This window comes from Euprymna scolopes, chromosome 8 (genome assembly GCF_053919585.1).
Source record: "Euprymna scolopes isolate OS-2025 chromosome 8, ASM5391958v1, whole genome shotgun sequence".
NCBI classification, from domain to species: Eukaryota; Metazoa; Mollusca; class Cephalopoda; order Sepiida; family Sepiolidae; genus Euprymna; species Euprymna scolopes.
Window position 1 is genome coordinate 52952219 of NC_136489.1, and position 12656 is coordinate 52964874.

Sequence of the window (12656 nt, forward strand, 5' to 3'; positions counted from 1 at the left end):
TATGAAAATAGCACTGAAGATGAGAATTTATATCTCTTGCGAAAGGATTATATATATCATTTGAAGAACTGAGTTGGCCTTGACATTATCGAGTAATAATCGGGTCAGTCGCCTTACTGAACCAGTGTTCGTGGTCGAAGCTGATATTTCTTGCGTGAGGAGCGGAAATCTTGACGTCTGTTCCATGTGTCTTTATCAGTCGATATTTATGGCTTAACTAGCCAATCAACTTCTGATAAGGATAAAAAACTGGAATGTATTCATATACATTACAACTGCCCCCCCCGGAACTAAATATTTTCCGTTAAATTTTGCTATTAGGTTGATGAAAAAAAGATTTTTTGCGTTTAACTTCAAAAGATCATAACTCGTTTCATAATAAACTTTAATAATCGATATACGAACCATTTTTCCAACGAGAAACAAGTTTATTTATCCCATTAGCATAGAAATCCGGAGTTCTGGAAGCGATGAAGTCATTGAAGGTCAATTCGGCATCCTATCGGCTTTTGAAGCATTTTTTGCTCAGGAAGTTGTCGAGATGCCTGAAAATAATCGGTGAACAGAGGACCGGTTAATATGGCGGATGATGCCCAATTCGTTCAGCTTATGCAAGGTCAGTTGAGCAACATGCGGCCGAGCGTTGTCATGGAGGAGAATTGGTCCCTTCATATTGAGCAATCTCGGGCACATACGTTGAAGCTTCTAGTGCATCTCGTCAATTTTTTGCAGTACTTCTCCACCGAAATCGTTTCGCCCGGATTCAAGAAGCTGTGATGGATGAGACCGGAGGCAGAGCACCAAAAAATCGCCATAACATTTTTTGGTGCAATTTTGGCTTCGGGAAGTGTTGTGAAACTTCTCCAGCATAAAACCACTGTGCCGAACGTCGCCGGTTCTCGGAGAAGATCCACTCGATATAATACGTTACAATCCGCTTGAGAAGCGCAGAAGGAGTGTAAAAGAGACCTCAATATGACGATTTTTTTTATTATCGTTCAATTCATGCGGCACCCATTTATCCAAGATGTTTTACTTCCCTATTTGCTTTAAATTGTGAATAACTTTTGAGTGGTAGACTCGAGTTAAACAGAAACTTCTCGTGTGGTTTTTCGAGGATCAGCTTCATTTAAGGTTTTCAAATGTGCGTTAACAAGCGCAGTTGACCAGCCTTGACCGTCTTTATCTTCGAGGCTCTGATCACCATTGCGATTGAACTGGAACAAAAAAATCGTGCGGATTTGAATTTTGTCCATTCTGTCGAAAATCTGCAAAATATGCAACGAATAACACGATTCGATAGAGCAAATAAACGCGCTTCAAAATGATATATAACATGCCTGTATATATATATATATATATATATATATATATATATATATCTCAATGAATTAATTCAGAAATCGTATACAAATATAACATATGTTAGAAAACGATACTCTTTTTGTACCAACATAATATAATATTTTCCTGTTTCCGAGTCTAGATATAATTTATTCACTTTTTGGGTTTTTCTAATTCACTTGTACTTGCGGTGATGATATTTGACACACTGACTCTTCTGGTATCTAATTCAGGGAGTATAGAGAATGTTGGCTTATAGCAACAGGGATTTCAAGCGCGTCATATAGGATTTCCATTAGAATGCCTTCGTTCTCACTTAATGTCTTTGAAATTTGTTTCCTGTTATATCATATATAGCATGTCAAATACTTTTGTTCGACATTCCTTTATCCGTATAATTTTTCCAGCCATAAAGTTCTTGAAAACACCTGTTCTCTGTCTGAAATACTTTAGTCATCTTGTTTTCTTTTTTTAAGTTTTCATAGCTGGAGTAGGCAACAGAGCGAATATTTCTTGCCAACATGAACTCTACGTTACGTCCTCTTTGGCTTTGTTTGGATTCTCTAAACTGCAAAAAACTTTTTTTTATATAAAACCTTATTTTTTTCGGATTTTTGTTCATAAGAGGATTGATAATTTTTAATTAATTTGATCATTCAGAATACTGTTTTCCTCTGATTATTCTCACAACATATTAACCGATGTATCCTGTGATCTGTTTCCCATCGATACGTGGCACAAGATATGAGATATAAGTGACAACTAATTATTAGACAAACATCAAGAGCTAATATTTAAACTTCAGTAAATGAGATAGGTAGAATATTATTAAGCATTATTGTAACATTTTACATGATCATAGCTAACAAAAACAATCTAATCCCGTGGATATGTTATATAGTGGACTAACGGAAGAGGGCGTCCGGATTTGTCTAGTTATAAAATACGTTTGAGTATGATATTTTAATTCGTCCAAATTTTGTACATATTATTATAAAGTCGTGATTTCATAAAAAAAGGTATTTGGATGCCATCAGCTAGAATCGAAGCCGAAGCAAAACTGTAGCATAAAAAACTGATGGCGTTATCAGTGTACTAATGCGACACGCACATGAACGGAGTAAATATAAACTAAGATAAATGTACGAAGTACATAAATGTATAAATGTACAAAGTGTATAAATGTATAAATGTACAAAGTGTATAAATGTACAAAGTGTATAAATGTACAAAGTGTATAACGTTTTTTTTTCAATTTTAACTCGTTTTTTACTCCTTCAAAAACAATTTAAACCCATAAAAGAAATGTCCATAAAAATTCCAATCATTTGAGGTCTCTAGCGTTTACGTCGTTATAAAAATTAACGCGGACATTCTTTTATAGCAGCAAATAACTATTTTGGTCCGCGTGGTTCATCCAAAGGAAAAACATATTTTATTCTTAGGGACGATTAGGTCTCTCACTCTGTTAGTCTGTTTCTTCCAGCCCCGAGACAAATGTATCATTTCGAAGGAACACCAAACACTAAGTCTATTTTATATAAACTTTATTCTCAACTTCCTATCGGAACTGCTAGACGTTGTAAGTTATACATAATAAGGGCTTATTTCTCCCAGCCCCCAAAGGTGGATCGATGTTTTCCGTGCTAGCTTGTAAAATTCTCTTCTCTGACTTAATCCACTAATAAAAAAACTCTAGGTTCATTTTGTAACCATCTCATTGTGTCATTAACTGACGTAGCAAAAACACAAATTAGCTGATCCATCTTTGCCACGTATTCTTTTTCCTTAGCTAACAGTCCTGTTCGTTCAAACATTCCTACATTAATACTACCGATATATGAATACTAAATATTTTATATGTACAATACATAATTTGTCTCGATACATATTTTCTAACATTTTATTTTTCAAGCATCAACAACAAGCATAATAATAATTGTTCAAGTTAATTAGCATCCCCCGGCAGTGCTCTAAATAACAGATAAAATTAATGGTTTTGTTTGAAATGTGTAAAGATTCGCACATTCGGCATAAGTATTGCCGAGTTTGATAGGACGAACGCGTACGAAATCGGAGGCTATATCGGTCGAAAAGCTGTGAGAAAACAAAAACATCTAGCATGGGAAGAGAAGTACGAATAATCCGAATGATACATATATGTTGTTGCTTTCGAAGCTTTATAAATGATAGAAACTTGTTAAAATATTTTGAATTAACTAAATAGCACAACTTGAATGCGTATTGTCCGTGGAAGTTAGCGATACGTCAAGCTTTATTGCTGTCGGGATGAGTTATAGTCCGTGTTCGGCCATAATAATGCTGCTCTTTCAAGTTTTAGCTTTCTTCTGAGAAAGGGTAAATTTATGGTTGATTAGCTTAAGCATCCATTGTAGCAAAAGCAAATTACGCAGTTATGACCAGTAAAGGATGTAAATAAACATTTTATCTCGTGTAATCATTCTTCTATACAAAACTGACAGGCAAGCATATATTCTTTTTCATATATTGAGATATGTTATACAAAAAATACTCACTTGTCTTTCGGGGGTTCATTATTCAATGATGCAACCTGAATTTTTCTTGGAAAAGACGGTACATCCACACCATCTAAATATATGAATGGTAAACATAAACATTGTAAATTTCTTCAAATACTCTGATATTCGTATTAAAATCATTACGTATACAAGGTAAGAGTGATATTAATCGTAAAGAAGTTAAGTAAAGGCACGTGATTAAATTAAAGAATAGAAAACATTTTTAGAGGATAAGTTAGAGATTTGGCTGTCGTGCGATTGAAATGTCGACATTGGAACTTGGAAGTATATCTATATATGCCAGCGGGTTTCACCCTATGCGCGTTGAAGAAGGAATTATCAGGGAGATATTAAATTAACAAGCGATCACCAGTCGCATGTATATACCGATCAGGGAAGACGACAATGCAAGGTTTTTACCGTTCTTGCATGTGGGAGTCGATCTCCTCCTACATACTGCTTAACTTTAGTGATCTAATGAGAACTAGTGTCTCAGCATAATTTACACCTAATCACGTGGTAATGACGTTGGGAGTGATATACAAGTGAGATCAATTCCCTTAAAGGAGTGTTCAACATCAAAATGACCATACGCCAGAAGTTGGTCGGCGAGATGCAGTTCATCGAAATGAACTGGCTGTAAAAAAAATAAATCCAAGTTTAGTGCAAATAATGGGGTCATTTGTTGTTCTGCTTTATTGTGCTAATTATTACAGCCACAAAAAGAAAAAAACATCACGATCTCTACGATTGCAAGTTCAAATACTACAGATTTTGCAGAGAGTGGACGCGAGTATGGCGGCTGTATGCAAATACCGAGCCGTGTGCGAAGTGACGTCACGGTAAAGAAAAAACAGATTATAAAAAGAACGTGTGCGCAGATCGAAGAGGACGTTAGATTAAAAGATCAGGTTAGGGACGTGGGCGACATCACAGCCGTAAGGAGAAACCACATGTTGCGGGAGAAGGAGGAATAAAGGTATTTCCTTAAAACCTGAACGGGAGTTGGAGTTCCTTCCTATTCTTTGTCTTTTTTGCGACTGAGTTTATTAATGACAATGTTAAATAGAAAAACTTCACCATCCATTGAACGATAAGAACAACATGTAAATAAGAGAAGTGAAATTTATTTATGTCTAAGTAAAAGGTAAGCGACCGTGTCCAATTACTTAGCATTATTCAATACAATTTGATAACATAATTATTATTATTTTAGAGATCTCGTCTTAGTATTTAATGGGCTAGACAATTTTACGATGAATATGGTTTTCAATTCTTATCAACACGCAGACTTTAACGCACAGTATTTAATTATTTTTACTGTCAATCACCAGTATGAAGGATAATTATTCTGCCGGTCACAGTATTCGAAACCCAAGTCCAAATTTTAACTTTTATCTGAACTTTTAGAAAACATAGGCTACCAAATCAACCCATTTACAGAACAAGAAATAAGATATATGTATGTCTAATGCATGTAGAGGTCGCCCGGGTTTCATTAATTTAAAAAATCTAAAAGTAACACTTAATATCGTATGTGTGTGTGTCTGGTCACGAATAGGCTCCTATATGGTTGACTATTTAAAAAAAAACTGATTACATATAATGATAGAAGATGTATCGAGGATAAGGAATGGGTATGTTTGATCTGGCAGAACGGTGGTTCATAATAATTGTGGGGGTCTGCGTTCGCCCCTGGACCCCAAAGTATGGAAATAAAAAATGAAAAAAAAAAAACGTTTACAAGGGTTTTTGCTATAGATGTACATAAGAATACTTTGATAAGTATGTTTTAACTTAAATAGGGATGGTATAATAAAATTGTGGGGTCTGCGTTCGCGCCTGTACTCCATGGAAATATGGCACAAACTTTAACAAAGACGTTTCATATTTATTTGCGTAAGTATACTTTATAATTATGTTTCAGTTTGAAGAAATATGGTATAATAAAATTATTGGGTGCTCGTTCGCGCCTGACCTCCATAGAATGTAAATATATCACAAAGTTTAACAAGGTTTTTTAAAAGAGGTGAAATTCCACAATAACAACTTAACTTTAATCTTAAGCTTTTATTTTTTTTTTGAGTCATATTGTGTCGAATAAATTTACCTCATAAATTAACGTTCTTATTAAAGTGACCCCCCCAAAATAAGTTGGAACTTTAGACAATTCTCGACACAAATTTTGCATAACTCTGTTTTTTCCCTTCTCCACTTGCACGTGGCACTCTTTCAAAAATAGATAAAAAGATAAATAATAAAAAATAAGAACGTTATTTGTTATCGTGTCAAAAGAAGGAAAACAATCCTGCTCACGTGATTACGTGTCTTTTTAAAACATTTACGTATCCTTTTTATTTTTATTTATATAGATGTTTAAGCTTTTTATTGTCAGTGTACTAGAAAAAATTCTGTTGGTTACACCCCTTGCTGCATGTTCATTACATTACAATAGTACAACCCTGATTCGACGGTGAAATACTACACCGTTTAATACTGTAAAACTGAAACAAAGTGTTCTGCTTTAAAATGGCGCCATGTTCTTCTTATTCATCTTTATATCGATTCTTTGCTTTAAAAAACTGAAGTGTTTACTTTTTTATATTCCATTTTGCTGTTTCGGATTATTTTACTAAAGTAAGTAAAGCGTCATTATTTTTCAAAACTGTTTTTGTTTCTTTGTTTTTCGATATTTCGTCGATATTATTTAGTAAGAGTGTTTAGCAGAAAAGTCAACAAACGACTACGCGAAAAATAAATATATAAGAAATAAATGTTACCATAATATATGAAACTTAATTCTATGTTTTGTTTGTTTTGAAATAGTTTTTAATGCTCTTTACTTTAAATTATTCAGCGAACCGAAATTAAAATGAAATTTGAAGCGATAACTAGTTAATTAATTCTTTATATAAACTACACATGACATAGTCGAATATTCCTCAAACACAAAATAACGAAAAACATTAAAATATGTTTATAAATATTTCTTACGTTGAGGGAACTCTCTTAAATTGTAAACACAAAATGCTCAGGTACCCCTCCTTCAAATTAAAAACGGGGCTCTCCATTTCAAAGTCGCTGCCATTTTTATTTTTTAAAACTGGTTCGTGAATTAAAAAAAATTTACAAACTACTTAAAAATACAGTCCAATGAACCTTTCTTCCATAAAAGTAACTTTTATTGACTATCGTAACATTTATTTCTTGTATATATATATATATATATATATATATATATATATATATATATATATATATATATAACATTTTCTCTTTGTAAGGAAACATCATTTTGTTGGCTACTCTTGGCTACGAATGGAAACAAATTGATATAAAAACATATATTTTCGCGAAAATTATCTTTACTTCATCATATTTTGCTTAGGGTAAAATATTTGAGTATCAAACCCTATCTCTTTACAACCCCCTCCTTTTCATAACCTATCATACTTTCATCAATCACAGTCCATTTGCTGTAGGCTGTTTTTGAACCAAGTCAACGACGGGTACTACTGCTAGTATGTATATATATATATATATATATATATATATATATATATATATATATAACTGTTTAACTGTTTACGTGCTCCTTTTACACATAACAATATAATAATAAATAAACAATCTCTGAAATTTATCAAGAAATAATTCTAAAATAAATGAACCTAACATCTCCCAGTACAGTTTTCTTTTCTCCAACATCAAGGGTCTACATTCCAACCTTTCAGAGGTTGAAATACAATTACCACAAGATCAAGCCTGCTCTACTGTTCATGTTAGAAACTGGAATTAGGCCGACTGTTTGCTTATATGAGAGTGCGATTAAAGGATATTCAAAAGTGAAATCAAAATCTGATTTCAAAAATCGTCATGGTATGGAATATGTGCCTACATTTTATATGGTTTGGCATATGGTAAGAACATCGCCAAAGAAAATACGTTTTCTTAATAGAACTTGCTCACAACATATTTGCCCTCTATTGCACTCATAACAGCGGAGTTACTATCATTGAGACTATATGAGAAACAGCCAGCTGTGGTTAACTCCAGCATATGCCGCTGCAACTACGCAAAGAAACCACTATTTTCATTGCTTTCAGCGAAACAGACGTTAAATTAAAGTCACGTTTATCACTTCCAGCAGCACCTGGAAAAAAGGCAATAAAGAATGCGAGAGATTCGTCAAGTTATAAGTAGTTGAGCAGCGGCTTAGTTCGCATAAGTATTTGCGAATAATAAACAGTCCTGAATGGAGCCGTTTTTTCTATCCTAACCGTCATCAATGGACCTGAGGTAATTTTGTCAGTATCTGACAAAGTTGTTTTCAAGAACTTTGCTAAAAATTCTACCCTTTGCGACTAGGACTGCTTACGCCCCGTATTTCGTTATGTAATTGAAAACACGCTATGCGACATACATAAATATGTGCGTGATGTTGCCAAGCTTATGAAAACATTGATTTCCAATTATAGTGCTCAACAAGATTTCATACTTATAAAACTGTTTAAACATTGCCTTAAGTAGAAATGCTTCCAAACACTCTTGAAAACTTCACCAGTTTGCTCTGCATTTACAAAATTCTATGTGTGCCATGAGTAAGTTGCTGGAATCTATGACAAATAAGGAAGTGTTGAAGCACCTCGGCAAAAATAAATTACTCAGTGACATGCAATATGGTTTTTGTTCTGCTAGATCTACGGCTAATGTATTAATTGTAATATCAAACATAATTACTGAATCTCTCGACTGTGGGCTACGTTTCTAGGGCGATAGCATTTGATACATCCAAAGCTGTTGATAGGGTATGCCATAAATGTATACTGTACAAGACTGACAGCAACGGAACAACTAGAAATATTCTCTCAATTATTAAACTCTTTTCTTCCTGACAAGCTTATAAGAGTAGTCGTCGATGGGCAGAAAAGAGAAGCTCATAGTTTCAATTCCGGCGTCCTTCAGGGTTTTATCATGGACCAAGCACCTTTTCTCATCTACATTAATGATCTCCCTGAATCACATTCTTATATCATTCATAGATATTTATGTAGACGACACCCCAATATATGTCAACACTTCAAAGGCCGGCAATGGCGAATATTTTTCTGATTCTCTCTCTTCTCATCTTGAGCACGTCGTGCAATGCGAAACATTGGCTGGTTAATTTTAATACACCTAAAGCCGAACTTTTCTCTTTTCATCATAATCGCTCGGACCTTCATCACGCCCCAATTAAAATGAATGGCTTTCGTGTTGGGGAAGCACCATGTATTGTCAAACTTCTGGTATTGACCTTCACTTCTGATTTAAAATAGAACATATATATCAAACCTGTTACGAAGATCACTGGAATTGTTGGATAACTCTACAGCACTAATAGGTATCTCACTGCCAATGTAATCCTCTATCTGCATAAGAGCCAAGTACGTTCTAAAATCGGGTACTGCCACATCTGAGTAGGAACTTATATAGTTCCAAACAGGCTTCAAAGCGTAATAGGTGACACCATTTTCCATTCCTTACAACCTTTTTTGTACGAAAGTGACATTGCAAGCCGGTCTCTGTTTATCGTAATTTTTATGGTGAGTTCTCGACTGAGCTTCGATCTATAACCATCCTATTGCCAGATTTCCCCAAAAAGCATTCGACTAGCTACAACAACTATCTATAATTTCCTAAACTCTCTTTCTGTGTCTAAATCAAAACGTAGATTAGATGAATAGCAACTTATGTCCCCGATAGTAATCCCCACTTCAAAGTGGCACTGTGCCTTGTTTGGGGTGTAATTTGAATAAAAACGATATATGTTTGAAAATAAGCGATATGTTTATACTCACACGGTCCGTTTTCCATATTATTGCAGGTGTCACCAATGTGCTTGCAATAATCAGAACTAAAGATGCCAAGTCTTTTGGAAGAGTTGTTACTATTCGTTTGCACATCAAACTTCGGCATGATGATGATGTTGATGAGGACGAGGATGCTTCTCAACAATTTCCTCTTGATTGTTTACAATATCGCCTATGTAGATAATTAATCTGAAAACCTGTTAATGCACACATTAAACAATTTATTTATTGAACATTAATATTTAGAAATATCTTTACGAAATGACAATAAATTATGGATTCACAAATAAAAGTATGAACTTTAGTAGCTTAAGAAGATCAAGTACATTCTTAGAAAGAAAACTATGTAGGAGAAACCAAGGAATAAACACCTGAAATATATCGCTAGTAAGATACTCTGAACCATTCATAGGCTAGTCCAAATACGAACTTTAGCATCTTGATCAGAAACGAGAAGACTAATGACAATTAACAATGCGTTACATCTAAAAGACTATACGTGAGAAAGAAGCTGCTGTCTGTGATACAAAAATATGTATGAACTTCTTCGCATAACTCCGCAATTTGTACTATCTCCTTTTAGCTTAATTTACACGACTAACTCTCAATATCCGTGTTAACTCTCAGCTCTCAAAGAATACTCGGTCGTTTTTCTTATCCTCTTTTCTCACGCATATAGAAATTAATGCCATATATATATGACACATCAATACATTCACGTTTCCTCTTATTTCTTTCTTTCCCCAACGGTCGAAACAACGCGTTGCCGCTTGTAATTTATTTATTTTATTCGCCTTATATTTTAAATCCCAGGAACAAAAGATGAAGAAGACTGATACATGGACGAATGTGTGTAGAATGCATACATTAAGAGACTTGGAAAAGCACATCATTCGGAAAACAAAAGGATCAATCACCGCAGCGAGAAACCTCGTCAAGAACAAAACAGAAAAGTACGAAACCAGAAGCAAAAATACAAGAAAAGAAAAATAGAGGAATGACAACAGAAGAAAATCTTGACAACATATGCATACAAATTAAATGGACGCGTTAACAGAGGAACATAATATCTACTACTGAAAATAACTCGATTAAAACTAAAAATAGCAAAGATAAACTAGATAAAACAGATAAACAGAAAATATAGACTACGATGAGAAAGAGACGAAACAATAAAGTACATAAATATTTGAATCGTAAACTAACCCTAAAAGAATATATGGACAGAGGCGAATGTGTTGGGAAGTCAGTGCCTTGGGAGCTCTACAAGTGACTTTACCTCGAACATACAGACAAGTGGGACAAGCAGAAACCGGAAAAACATATTTTGGGACATGAATGTACAAACAGATAAACTAACCCAAGAAAGAACATCGGATGTTATAATATATATTATACAATTATTAATAAAGCAGAAAGAAACTCAAATACTAGACCGTGTTGTCCCAACAGACCGTAGAATGAAGATCTTAGAAACAGAATAATGAAACAAATACGCGGAATCTGCCAAATAAATAAAAGGAATAAGAAATATAAATAAAATCGATATAATACTAGTCATTATAGGGGTACAATGAACCGAATAAAATACCAGGAGCAAACAGAATCAAGTGCTGAGACTATACAACAAACGGTAACGCTGCAAACAACTGAAATTTTAAGGAAAACACTAGGTTTCGGAAATGAAATCAATCTACATGATCGATAAACGCTACACGACGGTATAGAAACTTCAACTGAAGTAAAATTAAACGAAAGAGGAGAACCACATAGGAAAAAGAAAACTGAAACTACAACATTCTTAGTAAAATACCCTCCTCCAATTAAAAAAAAAATGTTGGCATATATTGCAACACACTGATTAATCAAGGAGAGTCAAGGAGGATAGAAAGAAACTGAGACAAGAAAAACTAAAACCACAACTCTACTTGATGAGTTCGAAGAGGACTGAGGCTTAAGCAATGTTTATTGCCACCCAAATTCCAGTGGAGAAAAGATTTCCTGTACTCTATACATGGTGGAGAGTATTGGAAACTTAGGTAGAGTTGTTGCCACCAAAACTCAAGGGAACACCAGCGGATGTTGTTACAGTAATAATAATAATAATAATAATAATAATAATAATAATAATAATAATAATAATAATAATATCAAACAAACATTAATAATAATAATAATAATAATAATAATAATAATGAAGAAAATCAAAATAATACCTATAATAGTAGGAGCACTAGGAATAATCCCGAAAAACTTTGAAAAAAGAATGAGAGAAATTGGAATCAGAGGAATGGCTGCAAAGATACAACGGCTAACGATAATGAAAACGGCTGAAATATTAAGAAAACCCCTTGAATGCGGAGAATAATACACATGAAACACATGCGTGAGCCAGACAATCTGCTGCAGAGGCAAAACACGAAGAAGCGTTACAAGCAATTAAGAACATGGAAGCTGTCTATTAACAAGTTCTACATCCCCATCACGCATTCCCTTCCATTGTCCCATCACCTCCCACCTCCAAAAAAAGTGTGATATCAAATAGACAAAAAGGGTCAAGGACGACGGAAAGACCGAGGAGAGAGCAGACCTTCGTTGGACAAGCGCGAAGAGAACTGGGACCTTGGGGAGGTTTAGTGCCACTCAAATTCTAGTACAGTACGCTGCCAGCGAGAAATCAATGGTGAGATGATGTTGCGATAACGCAAATTTATTTGCAAATGCTATCGAAGGAGGTGGAGAGTGCTGCACGTCTGGAGAGACTTGTTGTCGCTCAGATTCCAGGAAAAACAACAGGTTTTCAATTAGACCTCTGATGACCTATGTGAAAATTCCATGTGAGCCAATAATAATAATAATAATAATAATAATAATAATAATAATAATGACAAAAACTAATAATCGATAATAACAATAGCGA

The 12656-nt window shown here is 34.3% G+C and overlaps 1 protein-coding gene across 4 annotated transcripts in view; it reads right to left on the reverse strand.

The window, feature by feature from the left end:
- The window catches only part of LOC145283570 (equilibrative nucleoside transporter 1-like), an 80581-nt gene that overhangs the window by 63373 nt on the left and 4552 nt on the right, over positions 1-12656 (reverse strand). Inside the window, exons 2-3 of one of the 4 annotated variants that reach the window (XM_080132481.1) lie at positions 9725-9908; positions 3882-3954 (exon numbers count right to left, since the gene is read on the reverse strand). In XM_080132481.1, coding sequence (XP_079988607.1) covers positions 3882-3954; positions 9725-9842 — 191 coding nt within the window. In that variant the 5' untranslated portion in view covers positions 9843-9908. Of the gene's footprint in view, positions 1-3881; positions 3955-9724; positions 9934-12656 lie in introns of those variants that run through there. The other 3 variants (XM_080132482.1, XM_080132479.1, XM_080132483.1) reach the window with 3 other exon arrangements.